This window comes from Boleophthalmus pectinirostris, unplaced genomic scaffold, assembly GCF_026225935.1.
Source record: "Boleophthalmus pectinirostris isolate CB_2022bp ecotype Guang Dong unplaced genomic scaffold, ASM2622593v1 HiC_scaffold_8, whole genome shotgun sequence".
NCBI lineage: Eukaryota > Metazoa > Chordata > Actinopteri > Gobiiformes > Gobiidae > Boleophthalmus > Boleophthalmus pectinirostris.
The window spans coordinates 29165400-29189386 of NW_026571515.1; the positions used below are offsets into that span (position 1 = coordinate 29165400).

At 38.8% G+C, this 23987-nt stretch overlaps 4 protein-coding genes across 9 annotated transcripts; 3 read left to right on the forward strand and 1 right to left on the reverse strand.

The window, feature by feature from the left end:
* Positions 1–18: 18 nt before the first annotated feature.
* On the forward strand, positions 19–2480 carry taf10 (TAF10 RNA polymerase II, TATA box binding protein (TBP)-associated factor). 3 transcript variants are annotated; one of them, XM_055165763.1, is made up of 6 exons: positions 32–112; positions 259–455; positions 702–859; positions 1527–1591; positions 1974–2088; positions 2209–2480. In XM_055165763.1, the coding sequence occupies exons 2-6, from the start codon at positions 335–337 to the stop codon at positions 2296–2298; spliced, it is 549 nt and encodes a 182-aa protein (XP_055021738.1). In that variant the 5' UTR covers positions 32–112; positions 259–334; the 3' UTR covers positions 2299–2480. The 3 variants fall into 3 exon arrangements, with proteins under 3 accessions (XP_055021740.1, XP_020785429.1, XP_055021738.1); XM_055165765.1 differs by having other exon boundaries at positions 19–389; XM_020929770.2 differs by having other exon boundaries at positions 21–455.
* A 239-nt stretch (positions 2481–2719) lies between these two features.
* On the forward strand, positions 2720–18481 carry ppih (peptidylprolyl isomerase H (cyclophilin H)). The gene is made up of 9 exons (XM_020929771.2): positions 2720–2914; positions 14256–14320; positions 16060–16083; positions 16558–16602; positions 17042–17084; positions 17473–17565; positions 17864–17951; positions 18037–18077; positions 18160–18481. The coding sequence occupies exons 1-9, from the start codon at positions 2849–2851 to the stop codon at positions 18226–18228; spliced, it is 534 nt and encodes a 177-aa protein (XP_020785430.1). The 5' UTR covers positions 2720–2848; the 3' UTR covers positions 18229–18481.
* si:dkeyp-100a1.6 (probable G-protein coupled receptor 160) lies at positions 4848–10020 on the reverse strand. The gene is made up of 2 exons (XM_020929769.2): positions 9954–10020; positions 4848–6420 (listed from the first exon to the last, which is right to left on the reverse strand). Exon 2 carries the CDS (start codon positions 6404–6406, stop codon positions 5351–5353), a length of 1056 nt encoding a protein of 351 aa, XP_020785428.1. The 5' UTR covers positions 6407–6420; positions 9954–10020; the 3' UTR covers positions 4848–5350.
* A 1511-nt stretch (positions 18482–19992) lies between the features above and the next one.
* ybx1 (Y box binding protein 1) lies at positions 19993–23951 on the forward strand. Of its 4 annotated transcripts, none has more exons than XM_020929568.2 (8): positions 19993–20269; positions 21781–21844; positions 22071–22104; positions 22178–22267; positions 22397–22735; positions 22929–23026; positions 23263–23539; positions 23610–23951. In XM_020929568.2, the coding sequence occupies exons 1-7, from the start codon at positions 20161–20163 to the stop codon at positions 23492–23494; spliced, it is 966 nt and encodes a 321-aa protein (XP_020785227.1). In that variant the 5' UTR covers positions 19993–20160; the 3' UTR covers positions 23495–23539; positions 23610–23951. The 4 variants fall into 4 exon arrangements, with proteins under 4 accessions (XP_020785227.1, XP_020785229.1, XP_020785230.1 ...); XM_020929570.2 differs by having other exon boundaries at positions 22929–23014; XM_020929571.2 differs by having other exon boundaries at positions 19994–20269; positions 22397–22672.
* The last annotated feature ends 36 nt before the right edge of the window (positions 23952–23987 follow it).

The window sequence follows — 23987 nt, forward strand, 5'->3', positions numbered from 1 at the left end:
CGGAGCTTTTGTGTTCGTGTGACTACACGAGTCACGTGACGCCCGTAGCTCGTCCAGACGTGAGTGTCGAGCTTTCGTTTGTTGCACTCCAAAAATCTCGTCTCAAATGGTGGTAAACATCTGTTTGGATGATATATGTATATATCTGATGTACAAATATTGATTTCATTTGCTGTTTTGCTTTCTGTCATCTGTTGCTACACGAGCTAAACACCCCGGAATTATCTTACTAGGACGTTTTTTTTGTTTGGTTGTTAGCTGAAGTTAGCTCATCGGCTAACTCCATACTCCATTGGACTGCTTGGCTGCAAAGAAATAACAACTTTGCAAAAAGATGGAAAATCAATCTGTGACTACGGGAGTGGCATCTACGACCTCTTCAACCTCAAGTAATTGCATTGCAAATGATAATGCACCAGCTAATGATAACAGCATCCCGCCAGTCACGAGTAATGGTAACGTTATGTTATGTTATTCCAAAACATTATTGTTCATACGGCAGTATTTTATTTGGCCATTCCTTGTTATTGGATGATAAATGATGTTAAATGCTATCTTAAGTCGTTAAAATTGTTTATTTACAATTTTTTCCCTCCATAATGACTAAACACATGTTTCCCAGATAATCAGTTTCCATTCACTTTCTTGATTATGATAAGATAAGAAGCATCTGTATGTAATAACTGCTTTTTGTCTCTCAGCTTCAGCCTCAGCAGCAATGGCAACTCCATCAGTGGACACGTCAGTCTCCAATGGAGTTTATGTTCCCGGGGGCATCACAAATGGAGATGTGAAACCTGCTATTTCCACCACCCCTCTGGCAGATTTCCTCATGCAACTGGAGGATTACACCCCCACAGTATGTCAACTTGTTCACGTAATTACTTATTTCAGACTGTCCAAATGTGATTCTGAGTTATGACATGGAATTGATCCTTATCATTTAAGATGTACTCTTGGTAGACATGGTAGACATGGAATATGCACAAAAATCAAATGTTTACAGAGACAGAGATAGATACTGTATTGACCCCAAGGGAAATTCAAGTTTTGCTGCAGCAAACTGTTACATTTGATGTTGATGCAACATTTCCACTGCTCGTCTCAGTCGCCTTTGTGCCTCAATGAAAGGTCTGAGTGCAGTTTCCTCTGGAAGATTTTCTGTCACATTTACTGCCAAATGTGGTCTAAAAAGGCTGTAGAATCTCAAATGTCCATAGCTAGCTTCTCAACGAGCCTAGTGTACAGTCTCCATGAATAAAGGAAAAACAAACTGCTAATTTCACAAAAACCAGCAGTCCCTTACTTAGACTTAGACAGACTTTATTGATCCACAAGGGAAATATATGTGTATATGAAAACGTGTCCTTTGAATTGCACATGCTGCTCTTATTAGTTGGTTAAAATTCCATGATATGATGTGAAAAACTGAGCTCAAAAAACAAAAAGTTTGAAAAACTGCTCAGTGTGTGAGGCAGGTAGCCACAAAAGCAGCTAGTCACTCAATTTATCTATGATTATTTCAGATTCCTGATGCAGTAACAGGCTACTACCTCAACCGCGCTGGTTTTGAAGCTTCAGATCCACGGATGTGAGTAATGAGTGTTGTTGATCATAATGCTTTAATGCTCTGTTGACCACGCTCTTTTGGATTTTTTTTTTGTGATTCTGTGATTACTTTTTTTGCTTAATTTTGTGGGCACACACATAAAAGTAAAATGGTGTTGCATTTATTAATGATCTTATGGATACAACAGCTAAAATCCTTGCTATTTTTTCCCAATGTGACCTGCTATATTAGTGACTTCTGTTTAAATGTAAAATTGAATCATCTTGGCATCCCAGACAGCGCTGAAGGATTGGCACCACACACCATTGTCTTCCACAAGCTTGTGTCTTACAACAAAAGAAAAAAAAAAATACCAGGAAACATTGTGGCATCAACTTCTTTTGCTAAAATCTGTTTCCTCCAGAATCCGCCTCATCTCACTGGCCTCTCAAAAGTTCATCTCCGATATTGCCAATGATGCACTACAGTATTGTAAAATGAAAGGCACAGCTTCAGGAAGCTCAAGAAGCAAGACAAAGGTTAGTGCTTACATACATATTTCCTTATAAAGTTATTATATTAAAAATCTTAAAATGAAACAAACTATAATAATACAAAGAAATGAAATCTAAACAGATAGTTCATGTTTTCTGTTTTAGGACAAGAAGTATACTCTTACAATGGAAGACTTACAGCCAGCTCTTTCTGAATATGGAGTGAATGTCAAGAAACCATATTATTTTACATAAGGCCACCTATAATTTTTTTGTATGTTGCTTTTGGTAGTTTAGTTCCTCATGCACAATACACAAGACTGTATATTAAACTCGCTAAAAGTTTTATTTTGAATTTTGGTGCTTTCAAACATTTCTTCATTATGTGACTGTAAAACATCTATGTTTTATTGTGAATATAAATTCTATAAAATATGCGCGTGCCTTCTTTATTTAAAGATGTTCTTAAAAAGTACCAGAAAATATTGTATTACTGCATTGCATTATATTGCGTATGGCATTGTTTTTTGTTGACGCTATCAGGAATTTGTAGTTATAGTAAGTATTGGTTCTGTACGGTTTGTGAATGTTATTTATTACATCCGTGTGTGACGTACAGACGCGTATAGAAAATCAAGTTTGTAGTTCGCGATCATCTTGTTTGTGCCTGTTTGGTATCCGTCGAATGGCGTGCCAGCCACCGTACGAGTTTGAATGAACGTATACCATTAAAAAAAAAAGCGTGTGAAATTTAGTAGTTTTTTTGGTATAAAAATATTCTTTTGTCTACAGTTCTGTAGTTAAAATGTCTGTCCATCCTTCAAACCCCAGCAACCCAATCGTTTTCTTCGACATCACAATCGGAGGGCAGGTGAGTGAAAGCGCGGAGCTAACACTAGCTAAAGCTACCAAAGCTACGCACACTACACGATACAGCGCAAGCATTTAAGCAAATTACATTTCTGTGACTTTATAAACAACGGATGAACAAAACGTGTTTATATACTTTTCAATAATACTGACTTTAATTACCCCGTTTGAAAAATATCGTCATTTGAAACCAGTTGCCACAAAAGTCTAAAAGCTAAAATTGTTGGTATTGATAAACTTCTCAATACTGTTGTCAGTATCGGGACCTGTATAAACTTTAAATGTTATAAACATATGGTTCAACACAATATTGAATTGATTAATTTCTCAATTAGTTATTCTTAAATAGCAAATCGAATCGTACGAATAATTTTAAAACAGGTTATATGCACTTCAGTAAGCAGTAGGAGGTGCTGTTCTGCTAAACTGATTTCCTAATTATCCATGGGTTTCAGAGTGATGCAAATCTATCCTCGTTGTCTAGTAATTGACAATTCACCTTTGAAGCGCCTTCGAATATCGTCTATAAATGTTAAGCTGAAAGTTGGCCTATTATAAATGTTTTGCCCCCAGACATGTATTATTCAGTACATATTTCAGTTTTATCTGAAATGTTTACACTCCTGGGGTTATTTGAAATCATTACGACCAAAATCCTATTTCAGGCTTAGTATCTTCAATTGGTAAGTAAAGTCATAACTGCTTGTTCTTGCCCTTAAATGGCGAATTATAGTTCTGCGTCAAACGTACACTGTCGCCGTTACCTTGTTGCCGTTGTTTTTGATTTATGGATCTGTGTCAAGGTCTATGTTCCGCAAAGTAATTCACCTCCACAGCGCTAGGAGGCAAAGATTTAAAAGTAATATTTGGGTTTACAAAATGAAGCGGGAAAGCAGAGTACCAGAAATGTATGTAGAGAAGACCAATCACAGCCCTTACTGTCTGTGTCACTTCCCCCTGCTGCTCTGCAGCTTTTTGCAGGTAGTTAGGAAATTTCGGAGGTGCACGTTGGTTGACGCACAACCATAAATTGAGCATTAGAGATGGGGTGAGGAGTTCAGTCACACGAGAGGAGCTGAGTAGAGTCAGGAGTCAGAATAGAGCCACTGCTCCTCCACAGCGAGAGGAGCCAGTTGAGGTCCTCGGGCATCTGTTCTGAATGAATCCTGGTCACCTCCCTGGGGAGTTGTTCTGGGCATGTCCCAGTGGGAGGAGGCCAGGGGAAGACCCAGGACATGCTGAAGGGACTATGTCTCTGGGCTGGCTTGGGAACACCTCGGGATCCCCCTGGAAGAGCTGGAGGAAGTCTGAGCCTCCCTGCTCAGACTGCTGAATTTGCAACCTGGCCCTGGATAAAGCAGAAGCAAATGGAAGGACTCACTCAGAGCCTTAGGGAAGTTGACCAATAGGAGGAGTGAATGGGCAAAAGTGTACTTGACTTTACTGATACACTGATCAAAATGTTACTTTGTTAATGTCACGTTACTGAAAGCAGTTTTGGAGTAAGTTTACAGGCGTTGTCTTGTTTTCTATGTTCTCTGTAATAGCCTATAGCACCGGTGATGTGTACTTCTTATGATTAAATGTGTATTTGAGTATAGAGCTGCATAAAACAGAAGCACTGAATAACAATCTTGCGATATGGCCAAAATAGCATATCATCACAAATGAGATCACAATTAGATTTTTTTTTTTAATCACCATCTTGCCCTGCCCTTATATGAGTGATTTAAACTTTTTCACAGTATACCATTCAATAACAGCCTTACAGCCAATGCTTTACATTCCATCTCATCAGTCATCATGTCCCGTATATGGAAAATGTTGTCTTTCTTCTTCTTTAGTTGCACCTTACAGTTGTGTAGCAGGCAAACCAGTTTCATTGTTAATGGTTATATTTTATTAAATGACACAAATAAAAGAAGCAGGTTAAATATATTAAATCATATTTATTCGTCACATGTAACATCACAAATGATGATTTGTGGAAAATCGCTATTTTAGTTGTTTAGAACCTTCAGGAACACTTACAAAAGTGTGGGATAGAATTACTTCAAGTCACAGTAGGTTCAGTTGCACTTATGCTTTCTGTATTGACTTTCACACAATTCAAACACAAACAGACCTGTGCATTTTATAGAAACTAGCGCTGAATCTGATACTGTCCATTCGACACAGAACTTCCCAGTTTAATTATTAAAATGGAGATATCAATCACCTGGAACAGAAGCTTGCTAAAATTTACAACTCACACATCCTCGTATTTCAGTTTTCAGGAAGCTTTAAAACACCCTGTCCTTTCTGATTCCTGGAATGCAGGTGTCGTCTTTGCATATTTTACAAAGTGATGTAAAATTTGTTTCAGTTTGCATAGAAGCATCAAAGTTTCAATATCCTTTTGGTTAAGGCCGTGACAGTCTGTTAAATTTGCTTTTCATCAAACAGAAAATGGCGTGCTTCTCTCTCCTTTTGAAGGATTAAATATGGTCGCAAACAGTTGGTGGTGGTCCTCTGTGCCAGTGCTCAGGTGCCAGTAGGCCTGCCATAAACAAACATTTTCAGGTTGACTGCTGTAGGGCATCATTATGTCACTCCGCACCCAAAACACCACTCCTGCCAGCAGACTGTTGACACACTGCACCCAAAGGAGATTCACACCAATGTAAGCAGGGATCCCAAACTCGAACATAACACAAAGTGTGGTCACGGTGAGGTACGGTATCCAAAATACTCCAAAACAAATTAGTAAGCTAATGCACATTGGTGGACGAGGCATAGCAAATTCTTTTTTTGTGCATTTTGTATCTTCTCCGTTTATATCTATCATTAGATCACTTGTCCTTCTCTCAGCTATCTCTTCTCTTGCTTCAGAAATTCGGTCTGCCTCCTTCACCCAATGTGGTATCAGTGATAAAAATGGCAATAGAGTGATAAACATGACAGTGGTTAGCCCAACTATGGAATATGTAACAGCTTTTGATTCCTTGATTTCACATACTATATATTTTATATTTCTTGATTGTTCAAGCAATGTGGCATCCACTGTAACATGAGCGTAAAGTCCAGCTATTGACCACATCAAGATTATCAAGACTGGGTTTCTGACTAACTTTATGTATTTCCTACCAGCACAAATGTCTTCGAGGTAATAGTCCAAAATAGCCAGGCAGACCAGTGGTACAGGCAGAGCAGAATAGGCGGCAGAGAAGTTTGCCATTATGGAGCACATGGCCATGTGAGTCATTTGGACATCCAACCAAAGTGTTGCAATCATGGAAACTGTCAATACAAGGTCAACCAAAACAATAGAGACACTGCACATGTTGAAAAAAGACAACAGTGGCCTGAAGCAGCAGAGGTACATCGCACTTCCATCCATGAATACTTTGAGAAGCATCAAAAGGATGAACTGTCTGGTGTTGTCCATGTAACAGTTGTGCTCATAGTCTGTCTGCTCGATGATGGCCAGCATGTTTGAGCGTAAGGCCTCCATATGTTGTTAGATGTCTGTCAAAAAGAAACAAAAAAAGAATGTCTATTATTTGGCTATTTTGACAACATCCAATATTATTGTTGATGACAAAGTTAGTGACATAAACAGAAACATGAAAAAAGCACACTTTACGTTTAGGTTTAATCTTTTGCATATTCATTGGCCCTGGGGTATTGTTTTTGCTCGGTTTCTTACGCTCTATTATTGGCCCTCGCCACTAACAAAGTTAGGGGCGAGGGGTATTGTTCTTCGCCGGTTTCTTACGTTTGTTTATTATTATTTTTCCTTGCAAACGATCGCGATTTTGACCCCCTGAACATGGACGAAAAGTCCCCAAACCGGGGTCCAGATCGATCGGCCCGGCGAAAAATTTGATAAAATGGGCATCGGGACAATGTTGAAGTGACCTGACTCAACAGCGCCACCTAGAATTGGACCCCTATGGGACTAGGGACAAACAAAGTTTGGAACAGTGATAGAGAACAATGAGACAAGCCAAAAGATGAATTGGAGCATGACCCTATGACGAACAGGAAGTCAGCCATATTGGATCAAACATTCGGTGCCGTTTTGACTTTGGGGTCTACAAAAAGATTCAAGTCCCCGGGGTTTGGTCCAAATGAGCTCAGATTTGACATGTCACATCTACAGACATAGCTTCACTCAAATCTTCCATGTTTTTGGGATACTCCCTATGGTTCGCCCGTAGCACGCCGGCGAATAACGCCTTCATTTCCTGTTTTTTCGGTGACCTGTCACGGCCACAGGCATTGTCCTAGAGAGCCCAAATTCAAATCACAATTGCGTGATCCAGGCCCGAATGTAATGAAAAATGAAATTTAATAAAAGTGAACTCTATAGCGCCCCCTAGCATAGACATGAAACGTCAACATTATTGGATTTGTACCAAAGTCGGGGATTAAATTCTATGCATGATTACAAGCAAAAAAGTTTATTACGGATATGATGCATTTTCCACCACTGGCCAGCAGGGGCGCAAAGACCCCCAAAAAATAGTTAAAAAATTATTACACCCACAGGCTTAGTCTGATCGTGCTGAAATTTGAATCACTAATGCCTGATCACGGCCTAAACATAATACACTATAAAACATATGAAAAATGAACTCTATAGCGCCCCCTAGCATAGACATGAAACGTCAACATTATCGGATTTGGACCAAATTCAGAAATTAAATTCTATGCATGATGACAAGCAAAAAAGTCTATTACGGACATGATGTATTTTCCACCACTGGCCAGCAGGGGCGCAAAGACTCCCCCAAAAAATAGTTAAAAAATGATTCCACCCACAGGCTTAGTCCGATTGTGCTGAAATTTGAATCACTAATGCGTCATTGTCGACCTGGGCGAATGTCGGGAAGAGAGGGTGGCGTGCCGGGGCGGTCGCGAGTCCCCGGAGGTCGCGTGGGGGAGCGGTGCGCGCCGGGGCGAGGGCCACCATCGCCGCTCATTGTGCTCATCTTTTTTGGCAATTTGCTTTCGAAGACCACAGTTCTTTAGTTTAAGGTCATGGTTTAAGGTCAAGGGTATATTTCCTCTGTTATTTCTGGCCATTTTTGTTTTATAATTGAGTTGTTTTGTAAGTGTTGCTGTACTTACTGTTACGCAGATAAAAAGTGCGACCTACTCTGTGAGATCTACTCTGTAAAGTCTCCTCTGTCTATCAAAAAAGTCTATTACGGACATGGTGCATTTTCCACTATTGGCCAGCAGGGGCGCAAAGACTCCCCCAAAAAATAGTTAAAAAATTATTACACACACAGGCTTAGTCCGATCGTGCTGAAATTTGAATCACTAATGCCTGATCATGGCCTGAATATAATACACTATAAAACAGATGAAAAATGAACTCTATAGCGCCCCCTAGCATTGACAAACATCAACATTATCGGATTAGTACCAAATTCGAGGATTAAATTCTATGTATGATTACAAGCAAAAAAGTCTATTACGGACATGATGCATTTTCCACTATTGGCCAGCAGGGGCGCAAAGACTCCCCCCAAAAATAGTTAAAAAATGATTACATGCCCATGTTTAATCGGATCGTGCTGAAATTTGAATCACTAATGTGTGATCTCAGCCTGAATATAAAACAGTATAAAACATATTAAAAGATAACACTATAGCGCCCCCTACTATTGACATGAAATGTCAACATTATCTGATTAGCACCAAATTTGGGGATTAAATTCTACGCATGATTACAAGCAAAAAAGTCAATCATTGTGCACCCCTATGACGAACAGGAAGTCGGCCATATTGGATCAAACATTCGCCGCCGCCAATTAATATTTTTTGACATCCCTATTGCTGAGTTGTATTGATTCATCCTAGGGACCACCAGTGTTGTTTCAGTAGTTTTGCATATTTTCAAGGATCTGCTATATTGCTTAAGATATGCTACTGTTTTTTGACAAAAGGAGTGATTATTAATTCAGTCACTCCTTTTGTCTCAAAAAGGAGTGACTGAATAAATAGCCAAACCATAAAAGTAAGGTGAAGATCTTGCTCATAGTGATCCAGCTTTTTCAGTTCTGATGCAGATTCTGATACTATAGTGCAATATTAACCAATTTCAGTACAGAGACTGAAAATGGCATTTATTTTCTTCAAACATAAATAAAAATGGGACTGATCCAGATGTATTATGTAGCATGTAGTTATACAGTATTTGGAAGCAGATATCCGTTCCAACAAACTTGTTTGTACATTTATTACATACTTTTATACACATGATTTTTGTAATAAAAGTCCAATGGTTTATGTCAAACTTGTATATTTACTGAAAAAAAGTAGTTTTAATTCATGTATTTGCTTTGTAGGCTTTCTGTTTACTATGGAGACCTAATCGTTCTAATTAAGGAAGTTAATACCTAAATATTTAAATGTGTCTCTTCATTGGCAGTGCCTCAACAAAGATAGATTTCATTTTCATGGATGTCTTGGCTAGATTACATTCAGGGTATGAGTCCGATTTCACAATTGTTTACACAATGTCTTTGATAGATATAGTGAAGATGAACATTGCATGTTAGAATGTGCAAATTTGGTTCCAACTTATGCATGTTATAGGCTTGTTACAATACAAACAAAACAGTTCTTCAGAAAATATTTTGATAAATTATGCAAAATTGATGACCACTGTAGCAGGAGAGTAAATCCCTTTGAACCATATTGCAAATAAAAACTGTCCTTCTATAATAAATTGATAAAATGAAACACACTAGTAGGAGTTTGAAGAGTCATACATATATCATTATTCTACTTATTACAAAAATAAAGGAAATGTTTTTTTGGGGTTTTTTTTGCTATTAGTGCTGTAAGTTTTGTTTTATTTATTAAACATTAGGTCAGTATAGTAATTTTTATGACAGGCAACTAAGAATGTTTGATTATTGCCAGAATGACAAGAATGATTTAATTTTCTCCTTGTTTTGTTTTATACATATAAAAGCTGCAACCTTCTTCATATCAGACAATTGTAAATGGAGGAAGTAAATGATAGGTTTAAAAGCCTGTACCTGTGTTTTGCGTGGTCACCCAATCCCTTGTAATGCAGTTTGTCTGGTGTCTTCCCTCAGAAGTGGTGCATGCTCTGTTGCTTCTGTTTTTGTCTGTGTCAGGTAGAGCAAGAAGCTGTCAGTCTCTGTTGCTCCTCCTCTTTCCTAGAACCAATGCAAATAATTGAATGGCCACACCTGTATTTTCAAGAAAACTAGGGACTGATGCACTTAGTGAGAACACATTTGTCTTACATCTTATTTATTTTTGTTTTACTCTTTTCAGTCTCTGCACTGGTATTTGTTGACAGGTATTGGCAGATACTTAAAGTTGTAGTATCGAAATCGGTATTGTGTCTGAAAAAAAATGTATTTGTGTATTCCCAAGACACCACGCTCTCCTCCTACTGGTTTTGTTTTCCTCAATTTGTTAAACCAAAGACCCAAAGGAAACCTACTTAAATACTGGAAACACTTGTTCTCAGTCAAGGTAGTTGTTGGTTTTGTGGGCGTTCAGTGTTGACACAAGTCTGATATGAAGTGATAGTGTTGTTTTGAGATGTTTCTGATTCTTAAAAAGAAGTGGACAAAAGCAATTTTTATTTATTTTTTTACATTTATAGGAGGAGAATGTATCCAAATATCCTGTGTCCTAATTGTGGCATTTGTAATTTTGACCAAACTCAAACCGGTCTTTCATCTCTCTCCAAATGAGCGAATGTGTATCTGTCACAAAGCTTTTAAGCCTTGACTTGCAACATGGAGCCTTCAAATGAAATGCTATATATAGGATGTGCTGTTCCTATCTGTCTCTACGTATTGCTCATTATTGCTGTCTCTACCTATAGAGATTTCTAGATGCTAAGACCATTCAGACTTTTATTTAGAAGTTCACAAAGTTTTTGCAATGTCATAGATATGAATTGTTTTTGCATATTTTTTTCTAATCATCTCTAATATAGTGCTGTGCAGTCTTTGGTTACATTGTTGCCTAACTTAACAGGACAGACCTCTGGGGAAAATGTAATACCTGTTTAGTCTGTAGGCTAGTCTAGAGTAATCTTTTACCCTATAGATTTTCTTAAAAACAGTGTGAAGAAATATGCCTTTTTGGTAATTCAAAACACACACAAACATAATTTAAATTCAAGCTGCCTTTAAAAGAATGGTGAATCTACCTTGGATACAATACGTAACTTTTCTCCATTACAATCACAACTCTGCTTCTATGGTTGGGCTGTGGTGTTGAGCAAGCCTTTCAAGAGGAGCTTTCTTGTATGCAAGTATTAAGTGTCAAAGCAGAGAAATGTTGTCTTACCTGTTGTCTCAAAAAGAACTGGCTGAAGATGTTAATTTCTTTTAGAGCTATGATGCCAGAGGAACAGATCATTCAGAGCTACACACAAATAAACATTGTAGTTTGTGAGTATAGATGCCAGACTGTAAAAAGTGGAAGGTCTTTGGATATCCACGCATATTTAAAAAGCCTTCAGCAGTGCGATATGGTTTTACAACTCAACATAATGTGCTGCTGCTGCTATCGGCCCTTTTACAAGCCGTTAAACAATGTATACTTTGACCGCTGGCTATCTGCAGCTAGACAAAAGAGCCCGTATCCAGTAATAATGAAAACTGTGTCAACTGAGATGTGGAGGAAAAAGGCTCATATTGTACCCGGAGACAACTGTCACACAACCCAAGTGGACATGACGTTTTGTTCTGCGAATATTTTAAACTGACTACACTGTTAATGTTTGTCATGTAATAATATAATGCCACTGTAGAGGAGTGTTGGAGCAAGCTCTGAATTTATATTTAATCATCAGCTGTATGTATTTATTCTGTATTCTAAACCCCATTAGTTATTATTACCACAGCAAAACTATTCTTCCTGGGATCCATCTTTAAGCCCACCTTCAATGTGGAGGTGACTTTATGGTTCAGGATAATGTCTTTAGTGTGTCACTACTGGTCAAGTTTGGTTTCTGTAGTGCAGGTACAGGGAGGTAAAAATTTGTCATTTGTAAGTTTTGCATAACCAAATATAAATATAATATGCCATTACAGACATGTAAGTTAACAAGAGCAAACATAAACAAACCAATAAAACTCATAACCTCGTCAAAGAAATAAGTTGTTACATTACTGGCTCCAAATGACAACCCTGAAGTAGTCAAGAGGTAATCTGTGGCAAATGGAACTATACAAAAGTCTTTTAGTAGTAGCCTTTCCAATATGAATTTTAAATTGATTCACTCATTATCAATTGTATATTGAACAGTATCATTCTGTTTGAACACTGGATGTCCATTTTCTACTAAAATAAATGGGTCAATATAGGGGTGTGCAGAAATATTGATATATCGTATCCTTTAATGTGATGATACAATACCGATATTGTGGGCTGCTGCATAAATATATCATAGTATTTTTTGGTATTTACTAAGTTATTTTGTTACAGAGCTACAGTTTTGTTGCTTGTTCAGAGGAAGGAAACTCATTTACAGACGTGTTCAAAATTGTTGGTACCCCTATGGTAATGCAAGAAAAATTAACAATGGTCACTGAAATAACACTAAGAAAAGCAATAATAAATAAAAATTTACTGAAAATTGTCCTACGTAAATCAACGATTGCTTTTCTCCTGTGTTTTAACAGAATAATAAAAAATAAATAAAATAATAATAATAATAATGAAATTGGCCTGGGCCAAAATTATGGTACCATTAACTTAATATTTTGTTGCACAACCTTTTGAGGCAAACTGCAAACAAATGATTTCTGTAACTGTCAGTGAGACTTCTGCACTGGTCAACAGGTATTTTGACCCACTTCTCATGAGCAAACTGCTCTAGTTGTCTCAGGTTTGAAGGATGCCTTCTCCAGACATCATGTTTCAGCTTATTTCACAGATGTTAAATAGAATTGAGATCTGGGCTCACAGAAGAACACTCCAGAACAGTGCAATGTTTTGTTCTTAGCCAGTATTGGGTGTTTTTAGCTGTGTATTTTGGGTCATTATTCTTCTGGAAGACCCATGACCTACAACTGAGACCAAGCTTTCTGACTCTAGGCAACACTTCTTGTTCCAAAATACCTTGACAGTTTTGAGATTTCGTTGTACTTGTACAGATTCAAGATACCCTGTGCCAGATGCAGCAAAACAGCGCCAGAACATAACCAAGCCTCCTCCATGCTTCACAGTAGGAAGAGTGTTCTTTTCTTGGTGTGCTTAGTTTTTACGTCTGTGAACATAGAGCTGATATGCCCTTGCCAAAGCGCTCCAGTTTTGTCTCGTCTGTACAAAGGACTCCCAGAAGCTTTGTGGCATGTCAAATATGCACTGTGGCAAATTCAAGTCTCACTTATTTATGATTTACTTTCAACAGTGGTCTCCCCACATGAAGTCCACTTTGGCATAAACAGTGACAGATGGTGCAATCTGACAGTGATGTACCTTGCCCTTCAAGTTCACATTTAATTTCTTTGGAGGTTGTTCTGGGCTCTTTGGTCATATGATCCATCTCTTCAATTTGTCATAAATTTTCTTCTTGTAGCCACATCCAAGGATGTTGGCTACAGTCCTGTGGACCTTAAACTTCTGAAAAACATGTGTAACTGTAATCATAGGAACATCAAGCTGCCGCCAAACAGCACAACGATACATGTCCCTTTTTAAACAGGCAGACTGACTGAGGACAAGTTTGAAGACACACCTAAGTTTAACATGTCCCTCTTGTTCAATTATTTGAACAATAGGGACAATTATTGTTAATTATTTATTATTTTAGGGGTACTGTCATTCTTGTCCAGGCTAGTTTCATTAGTTTTTGATCAACAATTCAAAAACAGTGTCTGATTTTCATTGGTTATTTTTCAGTATATATATATTTTTTATTTATTATTGCTTTTCTTAGTTTCATGTTATTTCAGTGGCCATTGTTGATTTTTCTTTCATTACCAGAGGGGTACCAGCAATTTTGAACACTTATGTATGTGACATTATTTGACATTTTCACTGTTTTGATGATTGTGTGATTGAGTGTTTCATATTCACTTTGCACAAGAAGTGGATTATCGAAGACTTTAAGTATCAGCCATGATTTAGCCATTATTTTTATTGAACTATATCAAATTGATTTGAAATATATTGTATTGAACCGAAAATGCACTGAATCGAGATACGTATTGTATGGGCAATTTCTTAACAATATCCAGGCGTAGTCAATATTATCTGTATGTGTTGTTAAATGTGTGTCCGTTTATAATTTTTAATATTCAAAATAAAAAAACTCTATCTAAATGTATCTGTTACTTCACCAGGATGTCGGGCGGATGAAGATTGAGCTGTTTGCAGATGTGGTTCCAAAGACGGCAGAAAATTTCAGGTGAAGAGCTCAACAATCACATTTCTTAGAAAGTACTTGCCCTGGCAACAAAAGCATTTAGCATTCTTAAAAAGCTGTCTTCCTGGTTAAGGCATAGAAAGAACACCCTCGCCAAATCCAGCCTCTCCCTGAAGCACTGACTCATTGACTGATACATGGAAACAGCATAGACCTAATAGAATACCTAAACCTTTGCCAGACTGTTTTTGTTGGCTCTTTGACTTTCTATGAAATTAATTGACACAAATTATCTCTAAGTACTTCTTTTTATTACAAATCGATTTTAAATACTTCATGTGCATTTGACAGATGAACACACACTAACACACACTAGCTCACGCTCACGCACACACGTTTCTCACCTCCCACGGTGGTTGGTCTCTCTCACCCTGATCCAGCTCGGGTCCTCTACCAGAGGCCTGGGAGCCTGAGAGTTCTGCGCAGTACTTTTACTGTTACTGTACTGCACTTTTTTGGACTGAGATGCCTGTTGTTTTTCCCGGTATCTGCTGTAGCCACTCTTCCAGTTTGGGGGTTACGGTCTCGATCACCACGGGCACCACTGATGCCTTCACTTTCCAGGCTCTCTCCAGCTCCTCCTTGAGCCCCTGGGATTTTTTTCCGAGTTTCTCGAGCTCCTTTTTCCTGATATTACCATCGCTTGGTATTGCGATGTCCACCACCATGGCTCTGTTGCTTATTCACCACCACTATGTCTGGTTGGTTCACCATCCTGTCAGTCTGTATCTGGAAGTCCCACAGGATCTTGGCTCAGTCGTTCTCAACAACCTTTGGAGGTGTTTCCCACCTTGATCCTGGGGTCTCCAGCCTGTACTCTGCCATATGCACCTTAATAACTAATCTTGAATGATTCAACCTTTGATTAGAAATATTTGGGCCCAATTTTGCAAAGATAACTTGAGTCAGAAGCTTTTACATCAAGTCACTACTGAGAGTTTGGATTCAAATAAACAGTCATTGTTGTATAATGAATTTAAATGTGCTAAATATGCAAATGTATGGATTTTCAGAATGATGTGCAAATTTTTCACAGTAATAATTTGCTTATCATCGCTGTGACTCCTCGTGTAGCCTACAAGATATCGGTCAATGTGTCCTGACATATTATTTTCATAATAAACCAACATACACACTTGATTTACATTAGACTTTCATTTACTGGGCATTTTTTGTGGAAATAATTCATAAAGCAAAGGATAAAAATGTATGCATTGTATCACTTTTCTGGTGGAGGGTATATCAAATGCTTTTTTTCATGGAGATGTTATTGCTTTGTCTGTTTCACAGTATGGTATTAAACATTTTCTATCTTCATGGAGGTCAAACCAGACCAAATTACAGTTCAGTTCTGTGGAGAGGCAACCCATCTCACAGTCAGAATGCCTGTTTTTCTAGTTGTGAGCTATAAAATCACCTGGAATTGAATAAATGAAAGGTAGAGGTGTTTAATGTCATACTGTGGAACCTTCCAGGAAGAGCAATGACATATCCATAGAAACAAGCAGGTGACGGTCCCCAAACCAAAAAGTTACACAGTTCACCTTCAATGACATCACATTTTATTATAATGGAAATTCTGACACTAAGTAAAAAGAAGTATATAAAATATGACAAGGAGGTCAAGGGAAGAATAAACTGATAAACCATTACATGGAGATAATATGTACAATATAGATAATAATAATTTTGATAATAATACAATGTTATCTTTTTTACAGGCAGTTCTGCACCGGCGAATTTAGGTAAGATTATTTGAGAAACATTATCTGTAAAATTTGAATTTCTTTTTCATTTGAAATCAAAACCTCACTACATTGTAAGCTTTAACTAAAATGCCATTAATGATTTATTATTAAATTAAGATACATAACAAAATCTCAAAATCAAAAAGTAGTGAGGAATTCATACTGTTACTGTCAATGTTTTTTGATTGTCTCCCAATTGCGTCGTGACACAGAGCACAAAACTGGGTTCTGCATTAGTTAATTATTGTATCTTAATGGTGCGGTACTAATAATAAATAATTCACACGTGTATTCTCGTTTAAAACGGCATTCCTTTCCATGAAGGATTAAAAAAAATTACACAAACACAAAACTGTGGATTTCAGATGGAGAATAGAGGCAAGCCCAAATCAGGATTTATTCTGAACAATGTTTAAGATTTGTTGAAAATGCTCATTTATTTAATTTCATCTTCTGTGCATTCTGATGCAGGAAAGACGGCGTACCAATTGGATTTAAAGGATGCACATTTCACAGGTAAATACTTGTATGCGTGCTTTACACAGCAATTTAATACTGAACACATATGAAGGGAATGATTAAGAGGGTTTTTTTTCATGGGAAATGGTTACCACCTTTATTATAATAGTGACTACTGTGTACTGACTGCTTCTCATGTGAGATTTTGATATCACAATAATAATAAAAAGTACCTTTTTTTTATATTTTTAATCATCTTCTTGTCAGTTTCTGTCACAACCCTATTACTGTGACAAAGAATGTTAAACACCTCTAAAAACATGGAATGCAACAGAAAATATACATAACTCTGGTAAACTCAACTGTCCCTATTGGCAACATTTACATTTATATTTATTGCATGATGAATTTGAACTTCAAATATTGTAGGGATCAATACCTCTATCCTGTTATTTGTTCAAGCTTAATTAAATAGTGTTTGCTCTTGTCTTTGCAGAGTCATCAAAGATTTTATGATACAAGGAGGGGATTTTGTAAATGTAAGTTAAAGCTTTATGTTCAAGTGATTTTATGGTAGTGGGTGTTCGCCCTGTAAAATACATTAAAATGGTACAGTATAGATGCAGCCCCAAAGTGGAAGAGAAATGGATGGAAAAGTAAGTATGTTAAAGAAAGATACTTAGCATTTTAAGTGTAATGATGTGGTTCAGATAAGATTCTCAGATCTTTTATCTTTATTTCCATGAAAAATATCTGATTTGTCACGTGAATGCAGATCGAAAGCACAAGACATTGTAGATTAGTATGCATCTACTTTATCTTTGTTCTGTACCTGCGTTTGGTTGATGGCTTCAACTTGCGTTACTCATCCCCTCTGGTGGTCATCACAGGGATTACACCATACATTTCCTTTTTTTCTCTCTAAAGGGAGACGGGACAGGCATATGCAGTATCTATAGAGGTCCTTTTGCTGATGAAAACTTCAGACTGAAGCACTCTGCACCGGGTCTACTCTCCATGGTTTGTATTTTCAAATAAACAGATAAATTAAGTAGGCTATACTGTACAAACTAAAATAAATATTCTAATACATATTAATATCATTTAGATATGTATAGATATAGATATAGATATAGATAGATCTATATATCTATATCTCTATCAATCAATCATTAACATTGGTTGCTTGATCTCTGTTGCTATCACCAAACACACATTAATATGAAAAGAACCACTCCTCTATTGACCAATGGAAGTGATGACATTTACTGTGTGATCCTGTTATAACTGATTGGCTAAAGTTTGTTGTGTGCCTTAGGCTAACAGTGGTCCTGGAACAAATGGCTGCCAATTTTTCATCACCTGTACCAAATGTGACTGGTTAGATGGGAAACATGTTGTATTTGGTAAGATTCACTTTTAAAAGTTATGTTTAAATAACTTTCTCTAAAGTAAGTGAAGTAAATTAACTATTGTTTGTACTTGTTGCAGGAAAAGTGGTTGACGGCCTTCTAATTATGAGGAAAATTGAGGTATATTCATATTTTTCAGTAGCATAAGTGTAGTTTGGCAGTATTGTTATGAAATGTATTTAACCTGTGCTTGTTGTTGCAGAATGTTCCTACTGGACCAAACAACAAGCCCAAGCTCCCGATAGTCATTGCTCAGTGTGGAGAGATGTGAGAACAGTCCAAACCACTGTAAACGGCTTTCATTGCCAAAGGATTCTTATGGTTTTATGGCTCCCTCACCTCACCCATTATGAAGTTAAACATTTATATCAACTCTCATATTATAATTTCAGTGGACTGAACCTTGACTTCTTTTCCAATGTAGATAAATGTGCTGTACAAAGCAATTTCACTCTGCAAGATTGTGATATGAAAACAAATTCAGCAAATTTGTTATGTTAATAAATTGTTTTGCATTTTTATAATTTGTCTGAGGCATTTTTGTACAAACTTCTTATTAAATATAAAATAAGTCTGCTGCGTTATGGAAGGTTTCAGAATATCATTGTCTATTTTTAATTAAATGAAATCAAATGGATAAAAGTATGTATCTGTATGTTGAAGCACCGTGTTCCTAGAGCGAAATTACTCTTTTCAATCTGTTCCTTCTAATGGAAGCTCTATACACTTTCTTTACAGTCTCACAATAAAAGAACACAGTGTTCCCAGAGCAATGTTAAGGCCTTGGCAGATGATTACAGCTTAGAAATGAGTCTGAAGAGATTGGATAAAGCTTCCAAGGTTGCTGCAGATGTACAGTGGATGTCATGGCAGATAATTATTGGTCTTCTTCCCCATCAGTGCACTGTGGTAAGGGGAAACACTCCCGAATGCCATGGGAGTCCTCACAGCTCACATTCGGTGCCAGGCAATCCTCTGCTGAACTTATGGCTGCCTCCTCTTATCCTGGCCAGCCAGACCCCCTCCCCCACCACGCACTCCTCATCCCCGTTCCACGGCCACAAAAGGCTCCTTTCAAATGTAGACTGTTCTTATGGAAGCAGGAAGAGGGTTTTTACTTGTGATTTTTTCTTCACTCTGGAAATAAGGAGGGGGTTACTTTGCAGGGAGGCTTTCTAGGGTCAATGCTTAAAGCCCATCTTTGTGTGAGAAAGCAGGTTTGGCCATTTACAGCGAGTGTTCACACATCAGCCTGTGGGACATTACCATGACAATAGGAGGGGGCTGTGGGGGGTTCGTCTCGGTCTGGGTCTGTCTGTTCTCTCGGCTACTACGACTGGAGTTTCTCACTTCACACAATGGTGGATTCTTTTAACCACTTAACTACTCTGCAATTTTTCAACTTAAAAGCATGTTCCTGTTTTTGCTAATTGTTATGTCATATCAAGTTTGTGAACACAGACCTTTAGTAGCTAATTTATGCAGTGGATGTGATAAAAAACAATAACTAGACTATTTATAGACTATGTGTGCACTAAAAAGGTTTGCAAGTAAGACATGTTTTTAATATAGGTTTATTATAGCTTAGGTTACTTGTAGGCTACATAAAAACAAGTTCAATGTCACTCCACTGTTTGCCTTGGAAAGAAGGAACCATACATTTTTAAGTACCAAAATGGAAAATTAAACCAATAATATGATAGTAACCATTAGTAGTAACTATTATTGGATAATAAGTTCAGACTTCTGCCAAGGCAATATCGAAAAGGGGGTCAAAAGAGCACTAGAAACATGAAAACTGTTTTAAAACAGACTTGGTTATCTGTCTGGCTTGTCTGGCTTTGACATCACCATTGGGCGGATACAAAGAGCAGGTACAGTTACCATCAGCCAATTAGCACTAAGGAGCTGTAGACGGAGATTGAATGACAGCTGTCTAAGCCAATCCAAACACGTTTTTGTTTCCGTTACAGCATCACACCAATCAGAGGCTGAGTGAGGCGGGCCCTCGGCCGGGAACATTCCCCGGCACAGTTTTGTATTCTGCCCAGTTCGATCGGCAACGGGAGCGGAAAGAGGAAAGCAGAGAGCCCGAAGGCAGTAGCCCCCACCACCGCCGGCCCAGGTTACCATCTAGCACCGGGAAACACAGCAGAGAGCCGCCGCCGCCGGCAGAGAAGCCATTTCCAACCAAGTAGTAACAATGAGCAGTGAGGCCGAGACACAGCAGGCACCACCGCCGCCTGCTGCCGATGCGGAGAGCCCATCCAGCCCGGCAGCCGCAGCTTCCGCGGGGGATAAGAAGGTCATCGGTAAGGCTGCTGAAGACGAGCTAGTTAGCCAGTTGAGCTAACGCTAACGTAGTGTGGGCTTGGGACGTGTAGGCAATGCCTAATCATTATTTCCAGATCAAAATTAACATCCAAAGATCATTAAAAAGAAATTGTAACGATTTTACATGGGGTTTAATTTTGATTAACCGTTAATACAGAGTGAACTCTAGTCACACGTTGTTTTGAAAATAAGTCTTTATATAACAACGTTTATTGTGATTATGGTCAGTAGTGTGGCAATTCTGACCAAATAAAATTTGTATTGCCAAATTACATATCTTATGAAAATGTCACGTTTGCACAGAAAATGACAGATGTCCTAATGTAACTCAAATAAATCAGATGAGATAATGTTCGTGTTGAAACGAGTAATATTACTGTTAGTCATTTGCAGGTATGTATCGGCCTCCGAGTGGCTGATGGTTTTACTAACTCGTAGAATAATCATGATTCCTGGCCTAATCACCTATTAGTCATGAGTTGGATGATTACTAACTATTTACCCTCCAGTTAGTTTTATTAGGACTTTCCACAGTATTGGTCAACACGCCGGCTGAGCACCACTACCAGTGCTGCGTGTTAGCATTAGCAGCTGATCCGTCTTTGTTCATAACCGAGTCTGACTCAATATTTGGGTTTTATTTTGTTCGCATCATGGTTACACGTTAATGTTTACGGATCAAAATAACGTATCGTGTTAAATAAAATAGGTTGGTCCACAACTGAAAAATTTGGACAGAAATCAAGAATTAGCCAGTCGAGATGGCCTAGATGTCTCTAAACCATGCCAGGTCGTTGCCTAACGATGCTATGTTAGCCTAGCCGGCTAATATGGGCTATTTACATGGCTGTGAGGCAGGCAAGGCCACCCAAAATGTCTGCCGCGTGGTTTTCACAGCGATTTGTATCGCAATTTAGTTAAACTTAGTTGGATGTGTTTGTTTCTTACCACGCTTCCGTGTGAATATTGCCTATAAGAACGATGCCAAATCCACTATTCGTTCACTCCTGGCGTAAATCCAACCACATGGCCCTCAAAGCTAAAAGCCTAGCCATGCTACCTCCAGCTGGCTTTACAGCTTTAGCGTATCCGGGCTCGACTCGACCACGTGTGGTTAACGCGAGCAGCTGAAGTGGGGCAGTGGGTCTGAAGTAAACCCGTGTGTTTACACTCGACACACACATGTTGCGTTTTTAGCAATATGTATCACAGCAACATGAGATGTGAAGTGGCGTTATACTGAAGACAATGACAATGCTTACAGTATTATGTGACTCCTGAAATGCTCATTCAAGCCCCTCGAGTACAGCTGGCACTTGCCTAGCAAGCATCTGACTATAAAAAGAGCAACAGTTGGAAGTTAAATTTACCTCAAGCTTGAACAGTGACATGGTTACATTTTCATCATCTGTTGCCCTTAGATTAAATTACTTTTCTTAGAACATGTTTTCACTGTGATACTAATTGGATGTTAACTTTGTTTTCACAGCAACAAAAGTCTTGGGTACAGTCAAATGGTTCAACGTCAGGAATGGCTATGGTTTCATCAATAGGTGAGTGGATCTCCAGCCCACCACAGTTTACTGAAGACCTGATGACTACTGTGTTCAAAGACAACTGAAATCCTATTATGACTCTCATTTGCTTACAGAGCGGGCCATACAATTTGCCCATGCTGCTGTTCTCTGTAGCACTAATGAATCCAATCTCTTTCTAAGTTTAGTTTAGAACAAAATCTAAAAAATGTCTTTTTTTTTTCCTTTTTTTTTTTTTTAACAGGAATGACACAAAAGAGGACGTATTTGTACACCAAGTAAGCGTTCTACACAATGGCAACTGCACTTCATTTGCAGAAGACATATTCTCACATGCACTATCCCTTTCAGACCGCCATTAAAAAGAACAACCCAAGGAAATACCTCCGCAGTGTAGGAGATGGAGAGACTGTGGAATTTGATGTTGTTGAGGGGGAGAAGGTATGTTATAACATGAAATAAATAAATATATAGCATATATTTGTTGTATATTTATTTATGTTATATATAAATAAATTTAATGTAGAAGATGATGTGAATTTTCATGTAAATGTCTTCTCATTGTCACAGGGAGCTGAGGCAGCAAATGTCACTGGCCCTGGAGGTGTTGCAGTCCAGGGAAGCAAGTATGCTGCTGACAGGAACCGCTACCGGCGCTACCCTAGGAGGAGGGGCCCACCACGCGGCGGGGATTACCCCGAGAACTACCAGAGTGACGGGGAGGGAGAGCCTGGCAGCGGAGGCCGTGACAAAAACAGAGAGGCTGGAGACCCCCAGGATGGAGACGGACAGCCACAGCAGCGAAGGCCTGCATACCCTGGCAGACGGCGCTACCCGCCATACTTTGTACGTAGACGATACGGCCGTCGGCCCCCATACACCAACCCACCACGCGGAGAGATGTCTGAGGTACGCCACCAGAGGCTGCTCTCCTGGACAAACTCTGTCTTTCCTCTCCACTCGACTCTTACCGTGGTTCACAAATCACTCTTGGTGTATCGGGGGTCTAGCCACTTTTCTAAATAAGACTCCCAACCTTATGCACTTTCTTGTTGAGCTCTGGAGAGCCCCACTGAGACAAGTGTGGTGTATCTGGTTTCAGGGAGGTGAAGGTGACGAGAACCAGGGAGGTGCAGACCAGGGCAACAAACCAGTGAGGAACAACTACTACAGAGGCTTCCGACCAAGGTTCAGACCAAGGTTTGCATGTTTGCTTCAATGACGCAAGGGCTAAACAAAGACTATCTTAAGCTGCAAAAGGAATTTCAGAAAATTACATTTTTTAGCTTGATTCTGGCTGTCACGCTTGCACCCAAATTGTCTTGTTTGTATTATCCCTTCCTCTCAGATTGAATTTTGCATGTGCATGGTTTGTGGTGTTTGCTCTGCATAGCTCCTTGGCTGAGGCCTTCATAGCCCTCTGCTCTTCTGTTCAGGGGTCCACCCCGTCCCAGACCGGTGCGGGACGGTGAGGAGGACAAGGAGAACCAGGGTGAAGGTGGTGACAACCAGCAACGCCAAAGGCGCTACCGCCGTAATGTCAACTACCGCCGCAGGCGCCCACAGACTGGAGGCAAACCCGGCCAGGAAAACAAAGAGGCCAAGACAGGAGGTGACCCATCGGCAGAGAAGACGTCCGCTCCCGAGGCCCAGGGTGGGGCTGAGTAGGAACATCCTGCCCACCGGCACCTACCATCTTTTACCATCGTCCGGGTAAGTTACACCTTCACAGGTCTAAAACTGCATTTAGAGGACCTGTCCATGACCTGTGCCTCCTTTACAGTTTTTTGTCAACAAGAAACATCAAACAAGATCTGAGCAATAAAAGAATTGACTTGACAACGTCACAAGCTTGCACCATGCATTCGACCAGATTACACTGATTGCCTGCAGAATCTATGCAGACCTGCTTTTTTTCTCCATTATTTTTATGTGGCAGTTACAAAATGTTTTGGGGAAACCGCTGATGTTTTTCTAAATCTGTTCTAAGTTTTTACACCAAATGGTTTTTAAAGAAAAAAATGGGATTTGATATCTGGTCAGTTTGACATTTTTAAATAACTTTTTATGTATTCAAACATTTTAACAAAATGCAAGCTCAAATAAAAGTCCAGAAACCAGAAAACTCTTGTCTTTTTATTCAGAGAAGAAACAATTATAC

Bases quoted from the DNA above. Each gene is read 5' to 3' on its own strand.
- taf10 (XM_020929770.2), top strand. From the start codon at position 335: ATGGAAAATCAATCTGTGACTACGGGAGTGGCATCTACGACCTCTTCA. The intron at 456-701 runs GTAACGTTATGT...TTTGTCTCTCAG, and splicing joins CCCGCCAGTCACGAGTAATG to CTTCAGCCTCAGCAGCAATG. The intron at 2,089-2,208 runs GTTAGTGCTTAC...TTTCTGTTTTAG, and splicing joins GCTCAAGAAGCAAGACAAAG to GACAAGAAGTATACTCTTAC.
- ppih (XM_020929771.2), top strand. From the start codon at position 2,849: ATGTCTGTCCATCCTTCAAACCCCAGCAACCCAATCGTTTTCTTCGAC. The intron at 2,915-14,255 runs GTGAGTGAAAGC...TTACTTCACCAG, and splicing joins ACATCACAATCGGAGGGCAG to GATGTCGGGCGGATGAAGAT. The intron at 16,084-16,557 runs GTAAGATTATTT...ATTCTGATGCAG, and splicing joins TTCTGCACCGGCGAATTTAG to GAAAGACGGCGTACCAATTG.
- si:dkeyp-100a1.6 (XM_020929769.2), bottom strand. From the start codon at position 6,406: ATGGAGGCCTTACGCTCAAACATGCTGGCCATCATCGAGCAGACAGAC.
- ybx1 (XM_020929568.2), top strand. From the start codon at position 20,161: ATGAGCAGTGAGGCCGAGACACAGCAGGCACCACCGCCGCCTGCTGCC. The intron at 21,845-22,070 runs GTGAGTGGATCT...TTTTTTTAACAG, and splicing joins GGCTATGGTTTCATCAATAG to GAATGACACAAAAGAGGACG. The intron at 23,027-23,262 runs GTTTGCATGTTT...TCTTCTGTTCAG, and splicing joins CGACCAAGGTTCAGACCAAG to GGGTCCACCCCGTCCCAGAC.